Source organism: Rhea pennata, chromosome 34 (genome assembly GCF_028389875.1).
Source record: "Rhea pennata isolate bPtePen1 chromosome 34, bPtePen1.pri, whole genome shotgun sequence".
NCBI lineage: Eukaryota > Metazoa > Chordata > Aves > Rheiformes > Rheidae > Rhea > Rhea pennata.
The window spans coordinates 464,127-491,943 of record NC_084696.1 but is presented as its reverse complement, the minus strand read 5'-3'; the positions used below and the strand labels follow the sequence as shown (position 1 = coordinate 491,943).

General features: G+C 71.9%; 3 protein-coding genes across 4 annotated transcripts; all 3 read left to right on the top strand.

Moving 5' to 3' along the window:
* VARS2 (valyl-tRNA synthetase 2, mitochondrial) lies at positions 1–15,210 on the top strand. The gene is given in 22 exon segments (XM_062598535.1): positions 1–76; positions 985–1,104; positions 2,785–2,896; positions 3,938–4,026; positions 4,914–4,958; positions 4,960–5,005; positions 5,913–5,962; positions 5,964–6,041; positions 7,078–7,102; positions 7,105–7,180; positions 7,287–7,368; positions 7,490–7,566; positions 8,014–8,108; positions 8,111–8,191; positions 9,220–9,290; positions 9,412–9,537; positions 10,501–10,605; positions 11,245–11,313; positions 11,399–11,477; positions 13,533–13,668; positions 13,735–13,919; positions 15,146–15,210. Coding segments are annotated over 22 exon segments (1,821 nt in total). The 5' UTR covers positions 1–67.
* On the top strand, positions 13,691–19,348 carry LOC134152843 (valine--tRNA ligase, mitochondrial-like). Its single transcript, XM_062598534.1, has 5 exons — positions 13,691–13,888; positions 15,252–15,462; positions 15,601–15,712; positions 18,350–18,421; positions 19,131–19,348. The coding sequence occupies exons 2-5, from the start codon at positions 15,361–15,363 to the stop codon at positions 19,346–19,348; spliced, it is 504 nt and encodes a 167-aa protein (XP_062454518.1). The 5' UTR covers positions 13,691–13,888; positions 15,252–15,360.
* LOC134152858 (uncharacterized) lies at positions 19,204–26,871 on the top strand. 2 transcript variants are annotated; one of them, XM_062598557.1, is made up of 4 exons: positions 19,204–20,144; positions 21,189–25,027; positions 25,902–26,002; positions 26,657–26,871. In XM_062598557.1, the coding sequence occupies exons 2-4, from the start codon at positions 21,199–21,201 to the stop codon at positions 26,723–26,725; spliced, it is 3,999 nt and encodes a 1,332-aa protein (XP_062454541.1). In that variant the 5' UTR covers positions 19,204–20,144; positions 21,189–21,198; the 3' UTR covers positions 26,726–26,871. The 2 variants fall into 2 exon arrangements, with proteins under 2 accessions (XP_062454541.1, XP_062454540.1); XM_062598556.1 differs by having other exon boundaries at positions 21,189–25,039.
* Positions 26,872–27,817: the final 946 nt, after the last annotated feature.

Below are 27,817 nucleotides of genomic sequence, written 5' to 3'. Positions count from 1 at the left end.
GGGCGAAATCCTGCAGCAGCTGCGGGCGCTGGGGGCGTCGCTGGACTGGAGCCGCTGCACCTTCACCATGGACCCCGTGAGCCCCCCCCCCCACGCGGGACCCCCCCCCCACGGGACCCCCCCAAACCCCCCCCCCCCCGTGACCCCCACGGACCCACCAACCCCACCCCCCACCCCGGCGACCCCCGGGGCGCTGGGGGCGTCGCTGGACTGGAGCCGCTGCACCTTCACCATGGACCCCGTGAGCCCCACCCCCACGCGGGACCCCACCCACGGGACCCCCCCAACCCCCCCCCCGTGACCCCCCCACGACCCACCAACCCCCCCCCCACCGCGGCGACCCCCGGGGCGCTGGGGGCGTCGCTGGACTGGAGCCGCTGCACCTTCACCATGGACCCCGTGAGCCCCCCCCCCACGCGGGACCCCCCCACGCGGGACCCCCCCAACCCCCCCCCCCGTGACCCCCACGACCCACCAACCCCCCCCCCCCACCATGGCGACCCCCGGGGCGCTGGGGGCGTCACTGGACTGGAGCCGCTGCACCTTCACCATGGACCCCGTGAGCCCACCCACGCGGGACCCCCCCCACGCGGGACCCCCCCCCAACCCCCCCCCCCGTGACCCCCACGACCCACCAAACCCCCCCCACCCGCGGCGACCCCCGGGGCGCTGGGGGCGTCGTTTGGACTGGAGCCCGCTGCACCTTCACCATGGACCCCCCGTGAGCCCCCCCCCCACGCGGGACCCCCCCCCCACGCGGGACCCCCCCACGACCCCACCCATGACCTCCCCCACCGCGACCCACCAACCCCCCCCCCCCCACCGCGGCGACCCCCAGGGCGCTGGGGGGCGTCGCTGGACTGGAGCCGCTGCAACCTTCACCATGGACCCCGTGAGCCCCCCCCGTGACCCCCCCCCCCCACGCGGGCCCCCCCCCCACGCGGGCCCCCCCCCACGTGACCCCCCCCCACGTGCCCCCCCCAGGGCTTCTCGCGGGCCGTGGCCGAGGCCTTCGTGCGGCTCCAGCGCTCCGGGCGCCTCGAGCGCCGCCGGCGCCTCGTCAACTGGTCGTGCGCCCTGCGCTCCGCCCTGGCCGACGTCGAGGTGCGGGCCCCCCCCCCCCGCCCACGCGGGACACCCCCCACGGGGGACACCCCCCACGTGGGACACCCCCCCACACACATGGGACAACCCGCACAGGGGACACCCCCCACATGGGACACCCCCACGGGGGACACCTACCCACGGGGGACCACCCCTGCCCACGCGGGAAACCCCCACGGGGGACACCCACCCCACGTGGGACACCCCCCCCCACACACGGGACACCTGCACGGGGGACACCCCCCACGTGGGACACCCCCCCCACACACGGGACACCCGCACGGGGGACACCCCCCACGTGGGACACCCCCGCCCACGCGGGACACCCCCCACGTGGGACACCCCCCCCACACACGGGACACCCGCACGGGGGACACCACCCCCCACGTGGGACACCCCCCCCTCTACACACGGGACACCCCCATGGGGACACCCCCCACGCGGGACACCCCCCCCCACACACACGGGATACCCCCACGGGGGACACCCCCCACGCGGGACACCCCCCCACACACACACGGGACACCCCCATGGGGGACACCTCTCCCCACGTGGGATGGCCCCCACCCCCCACGCGGGACCACCCCCACCCACGGGGGACCCTCACCCATGGGGGCACCCCACCATGGGAGACACCCCCCCCACGGGAGACCATCACCACGGGAGACCCCCCACCCATGGGGACCCCTCCTATGGGACCCTGCCCCCCCCGGGGACCCTCCCTGGGGGACCCCCCAGGCCCCCCTGGAATCCTTTGGGACCCACTGGGACCCCCAACCCCCCCCCGGGGACCCCCCGCAGCCCCCTGGGTCTGTGCCGTGGGGGGGGGGTGGGTGCCATGGGGGTGCTGTGGCAGGGGTGCGGGTGCCATGGGGGGTGTGGGGGTGCCGTGGGGTGCTGTGGGGGATGCCATGGGTGCCGTGGGGGTGCTGTGTGGGGGGGTGTGGGTGCCGTGTGGGTGCCACATGGGTGCCGTGTGGGTGCCGTGGGGTGCTGCGGGGGTGCCATGGGTGCTGTGTGGGTGCCGTGGGGGGTCTGGGGGTGCCATGGGGGTGCCGTGGGGTGCTGTGGGGATGCCGTGGGGTGCTGTGGGGGTGCCATGGGTGCCGTGGGGGGTGCTGTGGGGGTGCCACGTGGGTGCCGTGGGGGGTCTGCGGGGGTGCTGTGGGGGTGCCGTGGGGTGCCGTGGGGGTGCCGTGGGGGGTCTGTGGGTGCCGTGGGGGGTGCCGTGGGGTGCTGTGGGGGTGCCACGGGTGCCGTGGGGGTGCCACGTGGGTGTCGTGGGGGGTCTGCGGGGGTGCTGTGGGGGGTGCCGTGGGGGTGCCGTGGGGGTGCCGTGGGGGGTCTCTGGGTGCTGTGGGGGTGCCGTGGGGTGCTGTGGGGATGCCGTGGGGTGCTGTGGGGGTGCCGTGGGGGGTCTGTGGGGTGCTGTGGGGGTGCCGTGGGGTGCCGTGGGGATGCCGTGGGGTGCTGTGGGGGGTGCCATGGGGTGCCGTGGGGGGTGCTGTGGGGGTGCCACGTGGGTGCCATGGGTGCTGCGGGGGATGCCGTGGGGTGCTGCGGGGGTGCCGTGGGGGTGCCGTGGGGGCGCCGTGGGGGGTCTGCGGGGGGCCGTGGGGGCGCCGTGGGGGTGCCGTGGGGGGGACCCCGCGCGGGGGGGCCCACGCGTGTGGGGCGCAGGTGGAGCGGCGGGCGCTGGGCGGCCCCACGGCGCTGCGGGTGCCCGGCTGCGCCCGGCCCGTCACCTTCGGCGTCCTCGTCACGGCGGCCTTCCGCGCGCCCGGCCCCGACGGTGAGCGCCGCCCGCGCACACGCGTGTGCGAGGCGTGGGCGAGGCAGTGGGCGACGCGTGGGCGGGCGTGTGCGTGCGCCCGGCGTGCGCGTGACGCGTGTGCACGGTGTGCGTGTGGCCTGGCGCGCGCCGGCGCGGCCCGTGCGTGTGCCCGGCGCGTGTGCCTGGCGTGTGCACGCGTGTGTGCTTGGCGCGTGCGAGGCGCGTGCACGTGCCCGGCGCGTGCGAGGCGTGTGCCGAGCACGCGTGAGCTGTGTACGAGGCGTGTGTGCGGCGTGTGCGTGGCATGTGCTCCGCGTGTGCGCGGCGTGTGCTCCGCGTGTGCGCTCCGCGGGAGCTTCGCGCGTGCTCGGCGCGGGCGGCGTGCACGCGCGCGGTGTTGCTCGCTCGCACTGACCCTCCCGCGGTCCCCCACGCGTGCCCGTCCTCGCACACGCGTGTCCGCACTGCCGCACACGCGTGTGGCCATGCTGGCGCGCACATAACTGCGCTGACGCACGTGTTCGCGCTCTTGCACGCGCGTGTAACTGCAGCCACGCGTGTGACTTGGGTCATACGTGTGCTCCCGCTGTCACGTATGTGGCGACTTGCACACGTGTTTGATTGCCTTAGCACACACGTGTGACTCTGCTCACACCCACGTGTGACAGCTCTTGCACACGCACGTTGTTGCCCTTGCACACGTGAACCTGTCACACACGTGTGACCCCCCTCGCACTCGTGACCCCCCTTGCACACGCGCGTGACCTGCTTTGCACATGCGTATGATCGCCCCCCCCCCACATGGCTCCGCTTGCACACGTGTGACCCCCTTTAAGCACACATGTGACCCCCCTTGCACACGCGCGTGACCCGCATGACCCCCCTTGCACACACGCGACCCCCCCCCCTTTGCACACGTGACCGCCCTTGCAGACCCGCCTGACCGCCCTTGCACACGCGTGTGAGCCCCGTTGCACGTGTGTGTGACCCCCCCTTGCACGCCCACGTGTGACCCCCCCCCTTGCACGCGAGCGCGTGACCCCGCCCCCCCCCCCGCAGACGTGGAGGTGCGCGTGGGCACCACCCGCCCCGAGACGATGCTGGGGGACGTGGCCGTGGCCGTGCACCCCCGCGACCCCCGCTACCAGGTGGGCGGGGCCTCGGCGCGGGGGGCGGGGCCTCGGCGCGGGGGCGGGGCCTGGGGCGGGGGGGGCAGGGCTGGGGGCGGGGCAGGGCCTGGGGAGTGACTGCGCTTTGGAGCAAGGGGTGGGGGGCGGAGTCAGGGGCGGAGCTTCCACCTGGGGGCGGGGCCAGTTGCCCTGGGGGCGGGGCCTCGGCGCGGGAGGGCGGGGCCTGGGGTGTGGGGGGGGTGACCTGGCCTTGGACCATGGGGTGGGGGCGGAGTCAGGGGCGGAGTTTCTGCATGAGGGGGCGGGGTCTGGGGGTAGGGGCGGGGCCTCTGCTCCGGGGGGTGGTGCCTGGGACTGGGCGGGGCCTGGGCGGGAGGGGGCGGGGCTCCAGGGTGGTGAGGCAGGACGCCGTGCCGCCATTGGTCGGCGCAGTGCTGAGGTCACACACCCTGGCTCCGCCTCTTCAGAGCCGTAAGAGGGAGGGGCGGGCTCTCGGCGGGGGCGGGGCTTCCTGATGGGTGGGCGGGGCTTGGCATTGGGTGGGCGGGTCTCGGCGGGGGGGGCGGGGCTTGCTGCTGTTGGGCAGGGATTACTGGGGATTGGTTCAGGGGGCTGTTTGGCCCCGCCCCTTTATTGAGGAAGGGGGCGGGGCCCGCAGCAGGGGAGGGGCGGGGGCTTGGCGGGAGAGGGGCGGGGCTTGGTAGGAGAGGGGGGGGCGGGGCCGGGCGGGGGGAAGCCTTAAAGGGGCGGGAGCGCGGCGGAGGCGTGGCTGGGTGGAAGGGGGCGGGGCCGGCGGGAGGGGGCGTGGCCCGCAGAGGGGGCGTGGCCGGGCGGGAGGGGGCGTGGCCCGCAGAGGGGGCGTGGCCGGCGGGAGGGGGCGTGGCCGGCAGTGACCCCGCCCCCAGCACCTGCACGGCCGCCGCCTGCTGCACCCGCTGACCGGGCGGGCTGCTGCCCGTCGTCACCGACCCGGCGGTGGAGCCGGCGCGCGGCACCGGTGCGGGGGGGGGGACTGGGACCCAGTGCGGGGGGGGCGCTGGGAGCGGGGGGGGCACTGGGACCGGGGGGGGGGACTGGGACCGGTGCGGGGGGGGGCACTGGGAGCGGGGGGGGGGACTGGGACCAGTGCGGGGGGGGCGCTGGGAGTGGGGGGGGGGACTGGGACCGGTGCGGGGGGGTCGCTGGGAGCGGGGGGGGGGACTGGGACCGGGTGCGGGGGGGGGCACTGGGAGCGGGGGGGGGAATGGGACCGGTGCGGGGGGGGGGCACTGGGAGCGGGGGGGGGGAATGGGACCGGTGCGGGGGGGGGCGCTGGGAGTGGGGGGGGGGGGCACTGGGAGTGGGGGGGGGGGGACTGGGAGCGGGGGGGGACTGGGACCAGTGCGGGGGGGGTACTGGGAGCAGGGGGGGCACTGGGACCAGTGCGGGGGGGGTGCTGGGAGCAGGGGGCACTGGGACCAGTGCGGGGGGGGGGCGCTGGGAGCGGGGGGAGGTGGACACTGGGACTGGGGGGGGGACTGGGAGCAGTGCCCCCAAGGGCGGTGCGGCTGACACCGGGTGACGCCCCCTGTCCCCCCCCTCCTGGGGCGGTGCGGGTGACACCGGGTGGTGCCGGGTGACACCCCTGTCCCCCCCAGGGGCGGTGCGGGTGACACCGGGTGACGCCGGGTGACACCCCTGTCCCCCCCAGGGGCGGTGCGGGTGACACCGGGTGACGCCGGGTGACGCCCCTGTCCCCCCCAGGGGCGGTGCGGGTGACACCGGGTGACGCCAGGTGACACCCCCTGTCCCCCCCAGGGGCGGTGCGGGTGACACCGGGTGACGCCGGGTGACGCCCCTGTCCCCCCCAGGGGCGGTGCGGGTGACACCGGGTGACGCCGGGTGACGCCCCCTGTCCCCCCCAGGGGTGGTGCGGGTGACGCCGGGGCACAGCCCCCCCGCGCTGGCGCCTGGCCCGGGCCCAGGGGCTGCCGCTGCTCTCGGTCATCGCCGACGACGGCACCATGCGGCCCCCCGGCGGGGGGTGGCTCCAGGTACCGCCCCCCCCCCGCACACCCCCGGACACCCCCTGACACCCCACGGCACCCTCAACACCCCACGGCACCCCCAACAGCCCACGGCACCCCCTAGACACCCCCCCGGCAACCCACGTCACCCGTGACAGCCCCCGACAGCCCACAGCACCCCCCAACACCCCCCGGACACCCCCCAACACCCCCCGGACAGCCTGTGTCAGCCCGCACTACCCCCTACCACCTGCTGTCACCTCCCAACACCCCACGTCACCCCCCAACAACCCCCAGACACCCCCTCACAGCCCGTGTCAGCCCCCAACACCCCCCACCACCTCCTGTCACCTCCCAACACCCCACGTCACCCCCCAACAACCCCCAGACACCCCCTCACAACCCGTGTCAGCCCCCAACACCCCCCACCACCTCCTGTCACCTCCCAACACCCCCCGGACACCCCCCAACAGCCCGTGTCACCCCCGACACCTCCTGTCATCTCTCGTCCCCCCCGTCACCCCCTGACGCCCCCATCACCCACCCTGTCACCCCCCAACACCTCTTGTCACCTCCTTCATCCCCCCGCGTCCCCCCCACATTTCCCCCCGCATCCCCACGTCTCCCCTGCATCCCCCGCGTCCCCCCCATGTCCCCATGTCCCCCCCACATCCCCCCCATCCCCCCCCACCTCCCCCCGGGTTCCCCCGTCCCCCCCCCCCACACCCCCCAGGTCCCCCCGTGTCCCCCCCCACATTCCCCCCGTCCTCCCCACGTCCCCTGGGTCCCCGTGTTCCCCCCACATCCCCCCCCGTGTCCCCCCATGTCCCCATGTCCCCTCCATCCCCCCCGTGTCCCCCCGTCCCCCCCGTCCCCCCGCGTCCCCCCCCCATGTCCCCCCCCATCCCCCCCCCGCGTCCCCTGGGTCCCTGCGTCCCCCCCACATCCCCCCGTCCCCCACCCACGTCCCCCCCACATGCCCCCCCATCCCCCCCCGCGTCCCCCGGGTCCCCACGCGCGTCCCCAGCTCCGTGTCCCCCCCCCGCTGCCCCCCCCCCCCCAGGGCGTCCACCGGTTCGAGGCCCGCGAGCGGTGGTGGCGGCGCTGGCCGACCGGGGCGTCTTCCGCGGCTGCCAGGACCACGCCGGGACGCTGCCGCTGTGCAGGTACCGCCAGCCCCACGGCGACCCCCCCACGGGGAGACCCCCCCCCCCACGGGGACCCCCCCCCTCATGGGGCCCCGCTGACGTCCCCCCCCCCCCATCCCCGCAGCCGCTCGGGCGACGTGGTCGAGCTGCTGCTCAAGAGCCAGTGGTTCCTGCGCTGCCGGGACATGGCGCAACGCGCCCGCGAGGTGACGTCGCCGCCGTGGGGCCGCCGCCGTGGGGCCGCCGTGGGGGGGGGGGGGGGCCGCGCCGGACGCCTGGGCCCCCTCCGGGCGCTCCTCCCCCCGCCCCAACGCTCGTCTGCTCTAGGCGGTGACGTCCGGGCGCCTCCAGCTCATCCCCAAGTTTCACGAGAAGAACTGGAAAACCTGGATGGACAACGCTGAGTGAGGGGCCCAGGCGTCCGGGGGCCGGGGGGGGGCGGGGGAGGGGGAGGATGGGGGCGTCCAAGGAAGGGAGGGCCCAGGCGTCCGGGCGCTGGGGTGGGGGGGGGGGGGGAGCACGGGGGCATCCGAGGAAGGGAGGGCCCAGGTATCCGGGCCGGAGGAGCCCAGGCGTCCGGGGCAGGGGGGGCCCAGGCGTCCGGGCCAGAGGGGCCCAGGCGTCCGGGCAGGGGGGGGCCCAGGCGTCCGAGCCAGAGGGGCCCAGGCATCCGGGACAGGGGGGCCCAGGTGTCTGGGGCCGGCCGGAGGGGCCCCGGCGTCCGGGGCAGGGGGGCCCAGGCGTCCGGGGCAGGAAGGGCTCAGGCGTCCAGGCAGGAGGGGCCCAGGCGTCCGGGCCCGGAGGGGCCCAGGCGTCCGGGCGGGGTGCTGACGCCGCCCGCCGGCCCGCAGGGACTGGTGCCTGTCGCGGCAGCTGTGGTGGGGCCACCGGGTGCCGGCGTACAGGGTGCTGGGGGGGCCCGGGGGGGCCGCCGGGGCGCCCTGGGCCGTGGGCGCAGCGAGGCCGAGGCCCGGGCCGCCGCCGCCGCCGCCCTCCGCTGCCCCCCCGAGCAGCTGCAGCTGCGCCAAGGTGAGAGACCCCCCCCCCCCCACGCCGCGACCCCCCTGAGACCCCCCCCGGGACCCCCAACCCCCCCCGGACCCCCTGAGACCCCCCCCGGGACCCCCAACCCCCCCGGACTCCCTGAGACCCCCCCGGGACCCCCAACCCCCCCGGACTCCCTGAGACCCCCTCGGGACCCCCACGCCTCCCTTGGGACCCCCTGAGACCCCCCGGGACCCCCAACCCCCCCTGGGACCCCCTGAGACCCCCCCCATGACCCCCAACCCCCCCCCCCGGACTCCCTGAGACCCCCTCGGGACCCCCAACCCCCCCTGGGACCCCCTGAGACCCCCTGGGAGCCCCTGAGACCCCCCCGTGACCCCCTAAACCCTGCCGCGACCCCCAACCCTCCCCTGGGACTCCCTGAGACCCCCCTGGGACCCCCCAACCCCCCCGGGACCCCCTGAGACCCCCCCGGGACCCCCAACCCTCCCCTGGGACCCCCTGAGACCCCTCCATGACCCCCAACCTTCTCCTGGGACCCCATGAAACACCCCTGCAACCCCCAACCCTCTCCTGGGACCCCCCAAATCTTTCCCAGCACCCCCAACACCCCCCGGGACCCCTAAGACCCCCCCCACACCCGCATATACCCCCCTGGCACCCCCTAAGTCTGCCCCGGGACCCCCAAATCTCCTCCCAGCACCCCCAAGTCCATCCCAGGACCCTCAAATCCCCCCCCCCGGCACCCCTAACCCCCCCGCACCCCCAAATGCTCCCTGCACCCCAAGTCCACCTTGGGACCCCAAGTCCCCCCCCCTCGGCACCCCCAATCCCCACTGCACCCCCAAGTCCACCCCGGGACCCCCAAGTCCCCCCCCCAGCACCCCGAAACGCTCCGCAGAGGCCCCCCCCCAACCAGAGCAGATTCTCCAGTGGCTGCTCCGGGGGTTGTGCCGCCCCCGTCGGGGGTGGGGTGGGGGGTCTCGGGGTGCCCCCCACCCAGACACCCCATTTTGGGGGGGCTCCGTCCCCCCCCCCCCAACGCCGCGCAGACCCCGACGTACTGGACACCTGGTTCTCCTCGGCGCTCTTCCCCTTCGCCGCCCTGGGGTGGCCCGAGGAGGTGAGACCCACGGCGGGGCGGGGCGGGGCGGGTGACACCGCGCCGGTGTCACCGTCACCGCGCCGATGTCACCGTCACCCCACCGCACGCCTGTCCTGTCACCCCCCCCCCCCCCCACCAGACAGCCGACCTGCGGCGCTTCTACCCGCTGAGCCTGCTGGAGACGGGCAGCGACCTGCTCTTCTTCTGGGTGGGCCGGATGGTGATGCTGGGCCAGGAGCTGACGGGGCGGCTGCCCTTCTCCAGGGTGCGCGTGGGGCGCGGGGGGTCCGGGGGGGGGTCCCCGCGGGGCGCCGCCCCCTGCCCGGCCCCCCTCGGCGCTCCCCGGAGGGTTCCGCGCTCCTCCGCCGTCTTCTCGGAGCTCCTCGGGGGCCCCACCGCGGGATTCTCGTATCTCCTTGGGGTTCCTCAAAGGGTGCCGTGAGCGTCTGGGGCGGCCCTGGTGCCACCTTGGGGTTCCCGATTGGTCCTCCATGTCCCCATGGACCTCCTGTCCCTCTCCTGGGGCTCCGTGCTGTCCCCACGGGACTGTCGTATCTCGTTGGGGTTCCTCAAAGGGTGCCGTGAGCCTCTGGGGCAGCGCTGGTGCCACCTTGGGGTTCCTGGTTGGTCCTCCATGTCCCCATGGACCTCCTGTCCCTCTCCTGGGGCTCCGTGCTGTCCCCACGGGACTGTCGTATCTCGTTGGGGTTCCTCAAAGGGTGCCGTGAGCCTCTGGGGCAGCGCTGGTGCCACCTTGGGGTTCCTGGTTGGTCCTCCATGTCCCCATGGACCTCCTGTCCCTCTCCTGGGGCTCCGTGCTGTCCCCGCGGGACTCTCGTATCTCCTTGGGGTTCTTCAAAGGGTGCCGTGAGCGTCTGGGGCGGCCCTGGTGCCACCTTGGGGTTCCTGGTTGGTCCTCCATGTCCCCATGGACCTCCTGTCCCCCTCCTGGGGCTCCGTGCTGTCCCCAGAGGTCCCCAGTGTCCCCATGCGGTCCCCCAGGTGTCCTCTCTGCGGGTCTCCAGCGTCCCCAGCGGTCCCCAGAGTCTCTGGGGAGGTCCTTGGTGTCACCTTGGGGTTCCTGGAGGGTTCTCCATGTCCCCATGGACCTCCTGTCCCCTTCCTGGGGCTCCCACGTGTCCTTGGGGGCCCCTCTGGGTCCCCACGGGCTCCAGGGGGTCCGCCCTGCCCCCCTCCGCGGTGCCACCCCCGCCCCCCCCCCCCGCAGGTGGTGCTGCACTCGCTGGTGCGCGACGCCCACGGGCGCAAGATGAGCAAGTCCCTGGGCAACGTCATCGATCCCCGGGACATCATCGCCGGCGCCTCCCTCCAGGTACCCCCGGGGGGTGGGGTGGGATGGGGGTCGGGTCCCCCCTGGCCGGACCCCCTGCTGTTCCCGGAGCCCCCCCGGCATTGACGGAGGTGCTTCTGGGAACCACCACCATGACCACCACCATCATCACCACCATGACCCCCACCATGACCACTATCACCATCATCACCACTGCTACCACCATCACCACCACCATCACCACTACCATCATCACCACCATGACCATGGGCACCACCATGACCACTATCACCACCATCACCACTGCTACCACTATCTCCACCACCGCCACCACCATCTCCATCATCACCACCATCACTGCCACCACCATCACCATCACCACCACCACTATCGCCATCACCACCACCATGATCGCCACCATGACCAATATCACACCATTGCCGGTGCTACCGCTACCACCATCACCACCATCATCACCACCACCATCATCACCACCATGACCACCACCATGACCACTATCACCACCATCACCACTGCTACCACCATCATCACCACCGCCACCATCACCGCCACCATCACCACCACCATCACCACCTCCCCCACCATCACCACCACGACCACCACCATCACCACAACCGCCCCCTACCACCACCACCGCTAACGGGTTCTGCTGGGTGGCAGGAGCTGCAGGAGAAGCTCCACCGCAGCATCCTGGACCCCCACGAGCTGGCCATAGCCACGGAGGAGCAGGTGGGACCCGTCCTCACCCCCGTCCCTCCCCGCCTGTCGTCCCCGGCCCCGTTCCCGCCTCATCCCGCTCCGGCTGCTCCCGCAGAAGCGCCAGTTCCCGCACGGCATCCCCGAGTGCGGCACCGACGCCCTCCGCATGGCCCTGTGCGCCCACAACGTCCACGGTGAGGACCGAGCCCACGCCGGGGAGCCGGCGACCCCCGCCCTGAGGGGGACGTTCCCGCCCTGGGGGGGCCGTCTCCACCTTGGGGGACCCATCTCCACCTCAGGGAGAGCCGTCCCCACCTCGGGAGGTCCCATCTCCACCTTGGGGGCCCACCTCCACCTCAGGGAGACCCATCCCCACCTCGGGAGGTCCCATCTCCACCTTGGGGGCCCATCTCCACCTCAGGGAGACCCATCCCCACCTTGGGAGGTCCCATCTCCACCTTGGGGGCCCCCACCTCCACCTCAGGGAGAGCCGTCCCCACCTCGGGAGGTCCCATCTCCACCTTGGGGGCCCACCTCCACCTCAGGGAGACCCATCCCCACCTCGGGAGGTCCCATCTCCACCTTGGGGGCCCATCTCCACCTCAGGGAGAGCCGTCCCCACCTCGGGAGGTCCCATCTCCACCTTGGGGGTCCATCTCCACCTCAGGGAGAGCCGTCCCCACCTCGGGAGGTCCCATCTCCACCTTGGGGGCGCATCTCCACCTCAGGGAGAGCCGTCCCCACCTCGGGAGGTCCCATCTCCACCTTGGGGGGCCCATCTCCACCTCAGGGAGAGCCGTCCCCACCTCGGGAAATCCCATCTCCACCTTGGGGGACCCATCTCCACCTCAGGGAGACCCGTCCCCACCTCAGGAGGTCCCGTCTCCACCTTGGGGGCGCATCTCCACCTCAGGGAGAGCCGTCCCCACCTCGGGAAATCCCATCTCCACCTTGGGGGACCCATCTCCACCTCAGGGAGACCCGTCCCCACCTCAGGAGGTCCCGTCTCCACCTTGGGGGTGCATCTCCACCTCAGGGAGAGCCATCCCCACCTCGGGAGGTCCCATCTCCACCTTGGGGGGGTCCATCTTCAAGGGTTCCATCCCGACCTTGGGGACCCCTCTCCACCTTGAGGGTCCCATCCCCACCTCGGGGACCCTTCTCCAGCTTGGGGACCCATGTGCAGCTCAAGGGTCCATCTCCACCTCGGGGACCCATCCCCACCTCAGGGAGTCCCATCCCCACTCCAGGGACCTGTCCCTGCCCCGAGGACCTGTCCCCACCTCAAGGGGTCTCATCACCACCTTGGGGGACCCATCCCCACCTCAGGAGACCCATCTCCACCTCGTGGGGTCCATCCCGGCCCCAGGGACCCAGCTCCACCCCAGGGACCCAGCTCCACCTTGTGCGTCCCGTCTCCACCTTGGGGTCCCGTCTCCACCTTGGGGTCCCATTTCTACCTTGGGGGTCCCGTCCCCACCCTGGGGACCCGTCCCCACCTCAGGAGACCCATCTCCACCTCGTGGGGTCCATCCCCGCCCCAGGGACCCAGCTCCACCCCGGGGACCCAGCTCCACCTCGTGCATCCCGTCTCCACCTTGGGGTCCCGTCTCCACCTTGGGGTCCCATTTCTACCTTGGGGGTCCCGTCCCCACCCTGGGGACCCGTCCCCACCTCAGGAGACCCATCTCCACCTCGTGGGGTCCATCCCCACCCCAGGGACCCAGCTCCACCCCAGGGACCCAGCTCCACCTTGTGCGTCCCGTCTCCACCTTGGGGTCCCGTCTCCACCTTGGGGTCCCATTTCTACCTTGGGGGTCCCGTCCCCACCCTGGGGACCCGTCCCCACCTCAGGAGACCCATCTCCACCTTGTGGGGTCCATCCCCACCCCAGGGACCCAGCTCCACCCCAGGGACCCAGCTCCACCTCGTGCGTCCCGTCTCCACCTTGGGGTCCCGTCTCCACCTTGGGGTCCCATTTCTACCTTGGGGGTCCCGTCCCCACCCTGGGGACCCGTCCCCACCTCAGGAGACCCATCTCCACCTTGTGGGGTCCATCCCCACCCCAGGGACCCAGCTCCACCCCAGGGACCCAGCTCCACCTCGTGCGCCCCGTCCCCATCTCAGGGGTCCCGTCCCCATCTCAGGGGTCCCGCCCTCACCCCGGTGACCCGTCCCCACCCCGGGGACCCGTGCCCACCTCGGGCTGGGGGTCCCGTCCCCACCTCCGCCTCCCCGCCCCGCCCCAGGTGACGACATCCGGCTGGACGTCCGCACGGTCCTGAGCTACCGGCACTTCTGCAACAAGCTCTGGAACGCCGTCAAGTTCGTCCTGGACGCCCTGGGCCCCGACTTCGTCCCCCAGCCCCCCGAGGAGGTACCGGGGCCGGGCCGAGGCGGGGGGGGCGGCGGCTTCCTCCTCCTCTTCCTCGTGCTCCTCTTCCTCGGCAGACGGAGCCCCCGGCACCCCATGGACCGCTGGGTGCTGAGCCGGCTGGCGCAGGCGGCGGGCGAGTACGGGCGGCGCATGGAGGCCTTCGAGCTCCACGGCGCCGTGGCGGCCGCCCACCACTTCTGGCTGCGGAGCTTCTGCGACGTCTACCTGGTGGGCGCCCCGTCCGTCCGTCCGTCCGTCTGTCCGTCCGTCCCGCCCCGTCCCGCCCGAGCCCCGAAACCGGCCCGGCCGCGCGCGTCCTTCCACCTGTCCCACCCGACCCAACGTATCTCCTCAAACGTTGAACCCGGCCGCGTCCTTCCGTCCGTCCCACCCGACCCAACGTATCTCCTCAAACGTTGAACCCGGCCGCGTCCTTCCGTCCGTCCCACCCGACCCAACGTATCTCCTCAAACGTTGAACCCGGCTGCGTCCTTCCGTCCGTCCCACCCGACCCAACGTATCTCCTCAAACGTTGAACGCGGCCGCGTCCTTCCACCTGTCCCACCCGACCCAACGTATCTCCTCAAACGTTGAACGCGGCCGCGTCCTTCCACCTGTCCCACCCGACCCAACGTATCTCCTCAAACGTTGAACGCGGCCGCGTCCTTCCACCTGTCCCACCCGACCCAACGTCTCTCCTCAAACGTTGAACCCGGCCGTGTCCTTCCGTCCGTCCCACCCGACCCAACGTATCTCCTCAAACGTTGAACCCGGCTGCGTCCTTCCGTCCGTCCCACCCGACCCAACGTATCTCCTCAAACGTTGAACCCGGCCGCGTCCTTCCGTCCATCCCACCCGACCCAACGTATCTTCTCAAACGTTGAACCCGGCCGCGTCCTTCCGTCCATCCCACCCGACCCAACGTATCTCCTCAAACGTTGAACCCGGCCGCGTCCTTCCGTCCATCCCACCCGACCCAACGTATCTCCTCAAACGTTGAACCCGGCCGCGTCCTTCCGTCCGTCCCACCCGACCCAATGTCTCTCCTCAAACGTTGAACCCGGCCGCGTCCTTCCACCTGTCCCACCCGACCCAACGTATCTCCTCAAACGTTGAACCCGGCCGCGTCCTTCCGTCCGTCCCACCCGACCCAATGTCTCTCCTCAAACGTTGAACCCGGCCGCGTCCTTCCGTCCGTCCCACCCGACCCAACGTCTCTCCTCAAACGTTGAACCCGGCCGTGTCCTTCCGTCCGTCCCACCCGACCCAACGTATCTCCTCAAACGTTGAACCCGGCCGTGTCCTTCCGTCCGTCCCACCCGACCCATCGTATCTCCTCAAACGTTGAACCCGGCTGCGTCCTTCCGTCCGTCCCACCCGACCCAACGTATCTTCTCAAACGTTGAACCCAGCCACATGCGTCCTTCTGTCTGTCCCACCCGACCCAACGTATCTCCCTTGAGCTTTGAGCCTGGCCCCGCTCAGCTTGGCTGACGGCGTCTGTCCGTCTGTCCACCCCCCATGACCCGTTGGGCCTCCTCGAGCGTTGACCCTCGTCCCGTTGACCGCGTCCGTCCGTCCGTCCGTGCAGGAGGCGGCCAAGCCGGAGCTGCGGGGGGGAGGACGCCGGGCGGCGCGCCGAGACCCGCCGGACGCTGCTGACCTGCGCCGAGCTGGGCCTGCGCCTCCTCGCCCCCTTCATGCCCTACGTGACGGAGGAGCTGTGGCAGCGCCTGCCCCGCGCCGGCCCCACGGCGGCCCCCAGCCTCTGCCTGGCCGAGTTCCCCAGCGGCGAGCGCCTGGTGAGCCGGCGCCCGGCGTGGGGTGGGGTGGCGGCACCTCGGGGACCCCCCCAACCCCTTGGCCCCCCCCCCCGCCCCCCGCCAGGCCCTGACGCCCTCCGTTGTGTGTCCCCACCCCACGCTTCCCGCTGCCCCAAGGCCCGCTGGCTCTGCCCCCGGGTCGAGGCCGACGTGGCGGTCCTGCAGGACGTGGTGAGGGCCGTGCGCGGCCTCCGCGACGCCTTCGGCCTCGGCGCCGCCCGCCCGCCCGGTAAGCGGGGCCGGCGCCGCCAAGATGGCCGCTCGGGGTGCGGGTGGGGGTGGGGGGGACTAGGTGGCCCAGCACGCACTGGAGGGGCTGCTCTAATATGGGTCCCGCATCCCCCAAGATGGCCGCTCGGGTTGGGAGGGACTGGGTGGCCCAGCATGTACTGGGGGGCTGCTCTAATATGGGTCCCGCATCCCCCAAGATGGCCGCTTGGGGTGGGATGGACTGCGTATCCCAGCATGCACTGGAGGGGGCTGCTCTAATATGGGTCCTGCATCCCCCAAGATGGCCGCTCGGGTTGGGAGGGATTGGGTGGCCCAGCATGCACTGGGGGGGCTGCTCTAATATGGCTCCCGCAGCCCCCAAGATGGCCGCTCGGGGTGGGGGGGCACTGGGTATCCCAGCATGTACTGGGGGGCTGCTCTAATATGGGTCCCGCATCCCCCAAGATGGCCGCTTGGGGTGGGATGGACTGCGTATCCCAGCATGCACTGGAGGGGGCTGCTCTAATATGGGTCCTGCATCCCCCAAGATGGCCGCTCGGGGTGGGGGGGACTGGGTATCCCAGCATGCACTGGGGGGGCTGCTCTAATATGGGTCCTGCATCCCCCAAGATGGCCGCTCGGGGTGGGATGGACTGCGTATCCCAGCATGCACTGGAGGGGGCTGCTCTAATATGGGTCCTGCATCCCCCAAGATGGCCGCTCGGGTTGGGGAGGACTGCGTATCCCAGCATGCACTGGGGGGGGCTGCTTTAATATGGCTCCCGCAGCCCCCAAGATGGCCACTCGGGGTGGGGAGGACTGGGTATCCCAGCATGCACTGGGGGGGCTGCTCTAGCGTGGGTCTCACCTCCCCCAAGATGGCCGCTGGGCACGGGAGTTATGGGGGGGGGGAAGGGAGGGAGCTGCCAAGATGGCGGCGGGCGCAGGGGGGCGGCCATGTCTCGAGGGCCAAGATGGCGACGTGCATGGGGGCGGCCATGTTTCGGGGGCGGCCGTGACAGGATGGCAGCCCGCGCGGGGGCGGCCATGTCTCGGGGGCGGCCATGTCTCGGGGGCGGGCCATGACAAGATGGCGGCCCGCGCGGGGGCGGCCATGTCTCGGGGGCGGCCGTGACAAGATGGCGGCGCGCGCGGGGGCGGCCATGTCCCGGGGGCCAAGATGGCGGCGCGCGCGGGGGCGGCCATGTCTCGGGGGCGGCCGTGACAAGATGGCGGCCCGCGCGGGGGTGGCCATGTCTCGGGGGCGGCCATGTCTCGGGGGCCAAGATGGCGGCGCGCGCGGGGGCGGCCATGTCTCGAGGGCCAAGATGGCGACGTGCATGGGGGCGGCCATGTCTCGGGGGCGGCCATGACAAGATGGCGGCGCGCGCGGGGGCGGCCATGTCTCGGGGGCCAAGATGGCGGCGCGCGCGGGGGCGGCCATGTCTCGGGGGCGGCCATGTCTCGGGGGCCAAGATGGCAGCGCGCGCGGGGGGCGGCCATGTCTTGGGGGCGGCCATGTCCCGGGGGCCAAGATGGCGGCGCGCGCGGGGGCGGCCATGTCTCGGGGGCGCGCTCCCATGGTGCCCTGCGCGCAGTGGCCGTGCGGTGCCCCGAGCCGGCCCGGGGGGCGCTGGGGGGGGCGCTGGGCCCCGCCCTGCAGGCCCTGGCCCGGGCGGGGCCCCTGCGGCTCCTCCCCCCGGGGGCGGGGCCTGACCCGGGGGCGGGGCCGGGGCCCGGCTGGGTGGGGGCCAGCGCCGGGCCCAGCGCCCACGTCTACGTCTGCCTGCAGGTGAGGGGGGCCCGGGGCATTGTGGGATATGGGGGGGGGGGCTGAGGGGCCCCGGGGCATTGTGGGATGTGGGGGGGGGCCTCGGGCACTATGGGATGTGGGGGGGGCCCCGGGGCATTGTGGGATATGGGGGGGGGGCTGAGGGGGCCCGGGGCATTGTGGGATGTGGGGGGGGGCCTGGGGCATGGTGGGATATGGGGGGGCCCGGGGCATTGTGGGATGTGGGGGGGGGCCTGGGGCATTGTGGGATATGGGGGGGCCCGGGGCATTGTGGGATACGAGGGGGGGGGCCAGGGGGGCCGGGGCATGGTGGGATATGGGGGGGCCCTGGGGCATTGTGGGATGTGGGAGGGGGGGCCTCGGGCACTATGGGATGTGGGGGGGGCCCCGGGGCATTGTGGGATATGGGGGGGGGCTGAGGGGGCCCGGGGCATGGTGGGATATGGGGGGGCCCTGGGGCATTGTGGGGGCCCTGGGGCATTGTGGGATGTGGGAGGGGGGGCAAAGGGCACTATGGGATGTGGGGGGGGCCCGGGGCATGGTGGGATATGGGGGGGCCCCGGGGCATTGTGGGATGTGGGGTGTGTGAGTGGGGGGGGGTGTCAGCCCCAAGGCATTGTGGGATGCTGGGGGCCCCCCTGGGGGATGGGGGGGGGGGCCCCGGGGCACTGTGGGATTGGGGGGGGGCTCTGGGGGGGGGGGGGCCATTGCGGGACCCCTCAGGGGGGTGGGGTGGCGCGGGGGTCACCCCAGGGCATTGTGGGACCCCCCTGGCGGGAGGGGGCGGGGGGGGGGTCGCCCCACGGCCTTGTGGGACGCCGCCCCCCCCCTCCACCCCCGCCCCATATCCCCCCCCCCCCGCAGGGGCTGCTGGAGCCGGGGGCCGTGCGGAGCCGCCAGCGGAGCCTCCGGCGCCGCCTCGAGGCCCTGGAGCGGGCCCAGGCGTCCGGGCGCCCCCCTCCCCCGCAGCGCCAGCAGCAGGTACCGCCCCCCCCCAACCCCCCCCAACCAGCACCGCTGTGCGCGGGGGGGGGGGGCTAATTAGGAGGAGCTAATTGTGGGGGGGGGGGGCTGCCCTCATTAGCACCCCCGGAGGCTCTCCGGGGTGGGGGGGCGGGGGGGGGGGTTGTGTCTCATTAGCCTCATTAGCGCCGTTGGCCTCATTAGCGCTGGGGTGAGGGGGGGGCGGTTTGAGGGGCTTCGTTAGCGCTGCCCTCGTTAACGCGTGTCCCCTGTGCCCCCCCCCCCCCCCCCCCGCGCAGGTGGCCGCGCTGCGCGCCGAGCTGGCCCGCCTGGCGCAGGCGCTGGAGGCCCTGGGCGCCCCCCCCCAACCCGGCCGGGGGGGCCCAGGCGTCCGGGCCGCCGCCCCCCACCCCCCGCCCAGCCCGGACGCCGGGGCCCCCCCCGGGGCCCCCCCCCGGAGCCACCGAAACCCAATAAACGCGTTGGAAACGGCGCCGCTTCGCCCGCCTCGTTCTTCGCGGGGGGGGGGGGAGGGCCCAGGCGTCCTGGGGGGGCCCAGGCGTCCGGGCGCCGCCCCCTCCCGCCGGCGCAGGCTGCTGCTGCGGCGGCAGCGCCTCGAAACCGGCGCCCGGAACGGGCGGAAAACGCCCCGAAAGCGGCAAAAACGCCCCGGAACGGGCAGAAAACACCCTGAAAGCAGCAGAAAACACCCCAAACCGGCAAAAACGCCCTGGAACGGGCAGAAAACACCCTGAAAGCGGCAGAAAACAACCCCAAACCAGCAAAAACACCCCAGAACGGGCAGAAAATGCCCTGAAAGCGGCAGAAAACACCCTGGAACGGGCAGAAAACGCCCTGAAAGCAGCAGAAACGCCCCGGAACGGGCAGAAAACACCCTGAAAGTGGCAGAAAACACCCCGGAACGGGCGGAAAACGCCCCGAAAGCAGCAGAAAACACCCTGGAACGGTTGGAAAAAACCCTGAAAGCAGCAGAAAACGCCCCGAAAGTGGCAAAAACGCCCTGAAAACGGCAGAACACACCCCCAAACCGGCAAAAATGCCCCGGAACATGCAGAAAACGCCCTGAAAGCGGGAGAAAACGCCCTGGAACAGGCAGAAAACACCCTGAAAGTGGCAGAAAACACCCCAAACTGGGCAGAAAACGCCCTGAAAGCAGCAGAAAACACTTCCAAATCGGCAAAACGCCCCAGAACGGGCAGAAAACACCTTGAAAGCAGCAGAATCGCCCCAAAAGTGGCAGAAAACGCCCCAGAACTGGCAGAAAACTCCCCGAAAGTGGCAAGAAAAGCCCCCAAACTAGCAAAAACGCCCCCAAAAGGGCGGAAAACGCCCCCGAAACGGCAAAAAACACCCCCAGAAGCGCAGGAACACTCTGAAAGCAGCAGAAACGCCCTGAAAAAAGCAAAAACGCCCCGGAACGGGTAGAAAACGCCCCGAAAGCTGCAGAAACACCTCCAAAACGGCAGAAAACGCCTCGAAAATGGCAAAAATGCCCCAAAAGCGGCTTTAACGCCCTGAAAGCAGCAAAAAACGCCCCGGAACAGGCAGAAACACCCCGAAAGCGGCAGAATCGCCCCAAAAGCGACGGCACCCGGCGCGGTGATGCCGTAAGCGACCCCCAAAACCGCCCGTTTGGAGCCCGAAACGGCGCCGGGAGCTGAAGCTGTCGCCCCAGGTACCCGCCGGGGCCCCTCCCCGCCCCCCCCCAACCCCGCCGGGTCCCCCCAACCCTCCTGGGGTCCCCCCATGTCCCCCCCTCCACCCTGGGGTCCCCCTGGGGGTCCCCATGTCCCCCCGTCCCTCTTGGGGTCCCTCCATGTCCCCCTGTCCGTCCTGGGGTCCCCTTGGGGGTCCCCATGTCCCCCCATGGTCTCTCCTGGGGTCCCCCCATGTCCCCCTGTCCATCCTGGGGTCCCCCTTGGGGGTCCCCATGTCCCCCGGTCCTTCTTGGGGTCCCTCACGTCCCCCTCCATGTCCCCCTGGTCCCCCCTGAGGTCCCCACTGTCCTCCTGCCCCTCCTGAGGTCCCCTGTGTCCCCCCATGGTCCCCATGGCCCCCGGTCGCTCTTGGGGTCCTCCATGTCCCCCCATGGCTCCCATGTCCCCTGGTCATTCTTGGGGTCCCCCTTGGGGTCCCCATGGCCCCTGGTCGCTCTTGGGGTCCTCCATGTCCCCCATGGTCTTCATGTCTCCTGGTCATTCTTGGGGTCCTCCATGTCCCCCATGGCTCCCATGTCCCCTGGTCATTCTTGGGGTCCCCCTTGGGGTCCCCATGTCCCCTGGTCGCTCTTGGGGTCCTCCATGTCCCCCATGGTCTTCATGTCTCCTGGTCATTCTTGGGGTCCCCCTTGGGGTCCCCATGGCCCCTGGTCGCTCTTGGGGTCCTCCATGTCCCCCCATGGCCCCCATGGCCCCTGGTCACTCTTGGGGTCCTCTGTGTCCGCTGTGGTCCCCATGTCCCCTGGTCCCTCCCGGGGTTCCCACTGTCCCCCCACGGTCCCCATGTGCCCCGATCGCTCTTGGGGTCCTCCATGTCCCCCATGGTCCCCATGTCCCCTGGTCCTTCTTGGGGTTCCTCATGTCCTTCTCCATGGCCCCTGGTCCCTCCCGGGGTTCCCACTGTCCCCCCATGGTCCCCATGGCCCCTGGTCCCTCCGGGGGTCCCCCAGGTCCGTCCCCCCCCCCCTCCGGTGACGTCCCCGTCCCCTCTGTCCCCCCAGGTGCCCGCCCATGGCCGAGGGCTTCTCGCGCGCCGTCCCCCCGCCGGACCCCGGGGACGTCCCCACCCCGCCCGGCGGCGTCACCATCACCATCACCGTCACGGCGGCCCCGGCCGACGACGACGTCCCCAGCTCCGGGGACGAGGACGTCGGGGACAAGGACGTCCCGGCCCCTGGGGACGCAGGCCGTGGGGACGACCCTGCCCTGGGGCACGGTGACGCGCGGGCCGAGGGCGTCGGGGACGGGGGCGTCCCGGCTCCCGGGGGCGAGGACGCTGGGGACACGGAGGTCCCAAGCTCAAAGGACATCGGGGACGGGGGTGTCCCGGCTCGTGGGGACAAGGATGTCCCAGGTCTAAGGGACACTGGGGACAAGGACGTCCCAGCTCATGGGGACAAGGACATCTGGGACAAGGGTGTCCCGGGTCTAAGGGACATCTGGGACAGGGATGTCCTGGGTCTAAGGGACATCGGGGACAAGGATGTCCCAGCTCATGGGGACAAGGACATCTGGGACAAGGATGTCCTGGGTCTAAGGGACATCAGGGACAAGGATGTCCCAGCTCGTAGGGACAAGGACATCTGGGACAAGAATGTCCCGGGTCTAAGGGACATCGGGGACAAGGACGTCCTAGCTCATGGGGACAAGGACATCTGGGACAAGGGTGTCCCGGGTCTAAGGGACATCGGGGACAAGGATGTCCCAGCTCCTGGGGACAAGGACATCTGGGACAAGGATGTCCCGGGTCTAAGGGACATCTGGGACAAGAATGTCCCGGGTCTAAGGGACATCGGGGACAAGGACGTCCTAGCTCATGGGGACAAGGATGTCCCGGGTCTAAGGGACATCGGGGACAGGAATGTCCCAGCTCATGGGGACAAGGACATCTGGGACAAGAATGTCCCGGGTCTAAGGGACATCGGGGATGGGGATGTCCCAGCTCCTGGGGACAAGGACATCAGGAGCAGAGATGTCCCAGGTCTAAGGGACATAGGGGACAAGGACGTCCCAGCTCCTGGGGACAAGGACATCTGGGACAAGGGTGTCCCAGGTCTAAGGGACATCGGGGACGGGGATGTCCCAGCTCATGGGGACAAGGACGTCTGGGACAAGGGTGTCCCGGGTATAAGGGACATCGGGGACAGGGACGTCCCAGCTCGTGGGGACAAGGACATCTGGGACAAGGGTGTCCCGGGTCTAAGGGACATCGGGGACGGGGACATCCCAGCTCCTGGGGACAAGGACATCAGGAGCAGAGATGTCCCGGGTCTAAGGGACATCGGGGACAGGGATGTCCCCAGCCCAAAGCGCATCAAGGACGAGGATGTCACAGCCCTAAGGGACTTTGGGGACAGCGACATCCATGTCTCTGGGGACAAGGACATTGGGGTCAAGGATGTCCCGGGTCTAAGGGACATCAGGGACAAGGATGTCCCAGCACCTGGGGACAAGGACGTTGGGGTCAAGGATGTCCCGGGTCTAAGGGACATCAGGGACAAGGATGTCCCAGCACCTGGGGACAAGGACATTGGGGTCAAGGATGTCCCGGGTCTAAGGGACATCAGGGACAAGGACGTCCCAGCACCTGGGGACAAGGACGTTGGGGTCAAGGATGTCCCGGGTCTAAGGGACGTTGGGGGTGGGAATGTCCCAGCCCTCGAGGACGAGGACAGTGGGGACAGGGATGTGGCAGCTCCTGGGGACAAGGACGTTGGGGACAGGGATGTTGGTACCATCAGGGACACTGGGGACAGGGACATCAGGGAAGGGGACAAGGACATCGGGGACAGACACGTCCCAACCCCTGGAGACCTTGGGGACATCAAGGAGAGGGATGTCCCGGCCCTGAGAGAGGTGGGGGACAAGGACATTGGGGACGGGGACATCCCGGCTCTAAGTGACACGAGGCACAAGGACAGTGGGGACCGGGATGTCCCAACCCCTGGAGACCTTGGGGACATCAGGAACAGGGGTGTCACTGCCCCGAGGGAGGTTGGGGACAAGGACCCTGGGCATAGGGATGTCCCAACCGCTGGGGACACCGGGGACAGGGACGTCTCAGAGCTTGGGGACATCGGGGACAGGGATGGCCCAGCCCCTGGGGACATCGGGGACGGGGATGTCCTGGCCCTGAGGGACGTTGAGGACAGGGCCACCAGGGACAGGGGTGTCCCAGACCTTGGGGACAGGGGTGTCCTGACCCTGACGGACATCGGGGACACAGATGTCACCGCCCCAAGGGGGGACGAGGACACCGGGGACCTCCCAGGCCTGAGGGACCTTGGGGACGTCCCAGCCCTTGGGGACAGCGGTGTCACTGCCCTGAGGGACCTTGGGGACAGGGATGTCCCAGCCCTGAGGGACCTTGGGGATGTCCCAGACCTTGGGGACAGCGGTGTCCCTGCCCTGAGGGACCTTGGGGGCAGGGATGTCACTGCCCTGAGGGACCTTGGGGACGTCCCGGACCTTGGGGACAGCGGTGTCACCGCCCTAAGGGACCTTGGGGACATCCCAGACCTTGGGGACAGGGATGTCCCAGCCCTGAGGGACCTTGGGGATGTCCCAGACCTTGGGGACAGCGGTGTCCCTGCCCTGAGGGACCTTGGGGGCAGGGATGTCACTGCCCTGAGGGACCTTGGGGACGTCCCGGACCTTGGGGACAGGGATGTCCCAGCCCTGAGGGACCTTGGGGGCAGGGATGTCACCGCCCTGAGGGACCTTGGGGACATCCCGGACCTTGGGGACAGTGGTGTCCCAGCCCTGAGGGACCTTGGGGACGTCCCAGACCTTGGGGACAGCGGTGTCACTGCCCTGAAGGACCTTGGGGACATCCCGGACCTTGGGGACAGCGGTGTCACCGCTCTGAGGGACCTTGGGGATGTCCCAGACCTTGGGGACAGGGATGTCCCAGCCCTGAGGGACCTTGGGGACATTCTGGACCTTGGGGACAGCGGTGTCACCGCCCTGAGGGACCTTGGGGCCGCCGCGGCCGCCGCCGCCATCACCATCACGGTGACGGCTCCACCCGGGCAGGACGAGGACGAGGACGAGGCGGGCGCCGCGGGCGGTGATGTCATCGCCGCCGCCGGCGACGTCACCGCCCAGGTTGACGCCGGTCCCTCCTTGCCCGGGAACGACCTCGCCGGTGACGTCACCGCCCAGGTTGACGTCATTTCCTCCTTGCCTGAGAATGACCTCGCTGATGACATCACCGACCAGGTTGACATCGGTCCCTCCTTCCCTGGGAGTGACCTCACTGATGACATCATCACCCGGGTTGACATTGTTCCCTCCTTGCCTGGGCGTGACCTCACTGATGACATCACTGCCCAGGTTGATGTCATTCCCTCCTTGCCTGGGCGTGACCTCACTGATGACATCATCGGCCAGGTTGACGTCGTTCCCTCCTTCCCTGGGAACGACCTCACTGATGACATCACCGCCCAAGTTGACATCATTGCCTCCTTCCCTGGGAATGACCTCACTGATGACGTCATCACCCGGGTTGACGTTGTTCCCTCCTTGCCTGGGACCGACCTCGCTGATGACATCATCAGGGAGGGAGCCGCGGCTCTTCCTGGCACCGCCCCCGCCGGTGATGTCATCGCCAGGGCCGAGGTCACTTCCTCCCCCCCAGGAGGCACCGCCCCCTCCTGGGAGGACATCGCCGATGACATCATCGCCGGGGGCGGAGCCGTGGGTGACCTCAGCGCTGACGTCAGCCCCGGGGGGCGGGAGCCGCCGCCCCCTCCCGCCCCCCAGGACGCCGTCGCCCCGGCGGGTGACCTCACCGATGACATCACCACCGACACGCCCGGCGAGGGCGTGGCCGACCGAGGTGACGCCCCGGGTAAGGGGGCGGGGCCTGAGAAGGGCAGGGGGTGTGGCTTAGACCGGGGTGGGGCCTGGCCCGAGGGGAGGGCGGGGTCTGACTCTAGGGGGCGGGGCCAGGGTGAGGGGCAGGGCGAGGCCCGGTGGGAGGGCGGGGTCTGGATCCGGGGGGTGGGGCCAGGGTGAGGGGGCGGGGCCAGGCCCGGTGAGAGGGCGGGGTCAGGCTCTGGGGGGCGGGGCCGGGGTGAGGGGGCGGGGCCAGGCCCGGTGGGAGGGCAGGGTCTGGATCTGGGGGGCGGGGCCAGGCCTGGTGGGAGGGCAGAGTCCGGCTCTGGGGGGCGGGGCCGGGGTGAGGGGGCGGGGCCAGGCCCGGTGGGAGGGCGGGGTCCGGATCTGGGGGGCGGGGCCGGGGTGAGGGGGCGGGGCCAGGCCCGGTGGGAGGGCGGGGTCCGGATCTGGGGGGTGGGGCCAGGCCCGGTGAGAGGGCGGGGTCAGGCTCTGGGGGGCGGGGCCGGGGCGAGGGGGCGGGGCCAGGCCCGGTGGGAGAGCGGGGTCCGGCTCTGGGGGGCGGGGCCGGGGCGAGGGGGCGGGGCCAGGCCCGGTGAGAGGGCGGGGTCCGGCTCTGGGGGGCGGGGCCCGGGTGAGGGGGCGGGGCCAGGCCCGGTGGGAGGGCGGGGTCCGGATCCGGGGGGCGGGGCCGGGGCGAGGGGGCGGGGCCAGGCCCGGTGGGAGGGCGGGGTCCGGATCAGGGGGGCGGGGCCCGGGCGAGGGGGCGGGGCCAGGCCCGGTGGGAGGGCGGGGTCCGGATCCGGGGGGCGGGGCCGGGGCGAGGGGGCGGGGCCGGGTGACCCCGCCCCCTCGCGCCCCCCCCCCCCCCCCAGGCGCCCCCCAGGCGCAGACGCCGGCCCCCCGCTGCCCCCTCGTCTTCCTCGCCCTCGTCTGCCTCGTCCTCACCCTCCTCCTCCTCACCGGCGTCTTCGCGGTACGGCCCGGACGCCTGGGCCCCTTGGGTGGGGGGGTGGGGGGGGGGAAGCCCGGACGCCTGGGCCCCTCGGGTGGGGGGGTGGGGGGGGGAAGCCCGGACGCCTGGGCCCATCGGGTAGGGGGGCGGGGGGGGGGATGCCCGGACGCCTGGGCCCCTCGGGAGGGGGGAGCGGAGGGGGGGGGGAAGTCCGGACGCCTGGGCCCATCGGGGGGGTGGGGTGGGGGGCGCCCGGATGCCTGGGCCCCTCATGGTGGGGGGGGGGGGGGCGGGCACCAGGACGCCTGGGCCCCTGCCGGGGGGGGGGGGGTGGGGACACCCGGAAACCTGGGTCCTTTGGGGAGGGGGGGGATGAGCAGCACCCGGACGCCTGGGCCCCTCGGGGGGATGGGGGACTCCTGGGCCCCTCGGGGGGGATGGGGGGGGCACCCGGACGCCTGGGCCCTTTCGGGGGGGGGGGTCTTGGGGGGGGGGCCGCAAATCCTGCAGGTTGGAGCCTGGATCCCCAGTGACCGGGGGGGGGGGGGGGGGGAAGGAGTGGGGGATCATTGGGGGTGCCCGGACGCCTGGGCCCCTCGGAGGAGAGGGGGGGGGCGATAGGGGGCCGCCCGGACTCCTGGGCCCCCCCTTGACCCCCCCCGACCCCCCCCCCAGGCCGTCCATTACATCAAGGTTTTCCTCATCGGCTCGGCCCCCTTCTCCGTGCCCGAATCCTTCCCATGAGCCTTTGCGGCGGCAGCGGGGGGGGGGGGGTGTGACACGGGGACATGAGCGTCACCCCCCCCGTGTCACCCCCCCTCCCGTGTCACCCCCCCCCCCCGTGTCACCCCCCCCAACACGTGGCAATAAACCTCCCCCCTCCCCCCCCCCCCGGCTGCCCTGAGCCTCCCGGACGCCTGGGCCCCCCCACGGGGGGGGACACGGATGGGGACACGGACACGTGTCACGGGGGGGGGGGGAACGGACACACACGGCCGCACACGCGTGTGCGACGCCGTCACGGCTCGGCGCCCCCCCCCCCCCCGCCAAGTCCTGCCCGGGCTTGTCGACCCGCCCGGACGCCTGGGCCCCGTGGGCGGCTGCTGGGCGACGGGGGACAAAGGGCCATTGTCACCCCCCGGGTTATCGGGGGGCCATCGGCCACCGGGGGGGGGGGCGGGACACCGGGGAGGGGCGGGGACGCTGGGGACACCGGGGCCCTGGGGACACCGGGGGGGGGTGGGGACACTGGGGACACTGGGGACATTGGGGGTGGGGACACCGGGAGGGTTGGGGGACACCAGGACACTGGAGACACTGGGGGGGGGTTGGGGACACTGGGGACACTGGGGAGGGTTGGGGGACACTGGGGACATCAGGACACTGGGGACACCGGGGGGGTTGGGGACGCTGGGGACATTGGGACACTGGTGAGGGTTGGGGGACACTGGGGACATCAGGACACTGGGGACATTGGGGGGGTTGGGGACACTGGGGACATTGGGGGTGGGGACACTGGGAGGGTTGGGGGACACCAGGACACTGGAGACACTGGGGGGGGGTTGGGGACACTGGGGACATCGGGACACTGGGGACACTGGGGAGGGTTGGGGGACACTGGGGACATCAGGACACTGGGGGACATTGGGGAGTTGGTGACACCAAGGGACATCAGGACACTGGGGACATCAAGGAGGGTTTGGGGACACCAGGACACTGGGGACATTGGGGGGCTGGGGACACTGGGGACATTGGGGACACTGGGAGGTGGGGAGACACTGAGGACACCAGGACACTGGGGACACTGGGGGGGGGGTGGGAGACACTGGGGACATT

Excerpts from the sequence above, each read along its gene's own strand:
- LOC134152843 (XM_062598534.1), top strand. The coding sequence starts at position 15,361 with ATGCCCTACGTGACGGAGGAGCTGTGGCAGCGCCTGCCCCGCGCCGGC. Across the intron at positions 15,713-18,349 it reads CGGCGCCGCCCGCCCGCCCG|GGGCTGCTGGAGCCGGGGGC; the intron begins GTAAGCGGGGCC and ends CCCCCCCCGCAG. Across the intron at positions 18,422-19,130 it reads GCCTCGAGGCCCTGGAGCGG|AAAACACCCTGAAAGCAGCA; the intron begins GCCCAGGCGTCC and ends CGGAACGGGCAG.
- LOC134152858 (XM_062598556.1), top strand. The coding sequence starts at position 21,199 with ATGGCCGAGGGCTTCTCGCGCGCCGTCCCCCCGCCGGACCCCGGGGAC. Across the intron at positions 25,040-25,901 it reads CGACCGAGGTGACGCCCCGG|GCGCCCCCCAGGCGCAGACG; the intron begins GTAAGGGGGCGG and ends CCCCCCCCCCAG. Across the intron at positions 26,003-26,656 it reads TCCTCACCGGCGTCTTCGCG|GCCGTCCATTACATCAAGGT; the intron begins GTACGGCCCGGA and ends CCCCCCCCCCAG.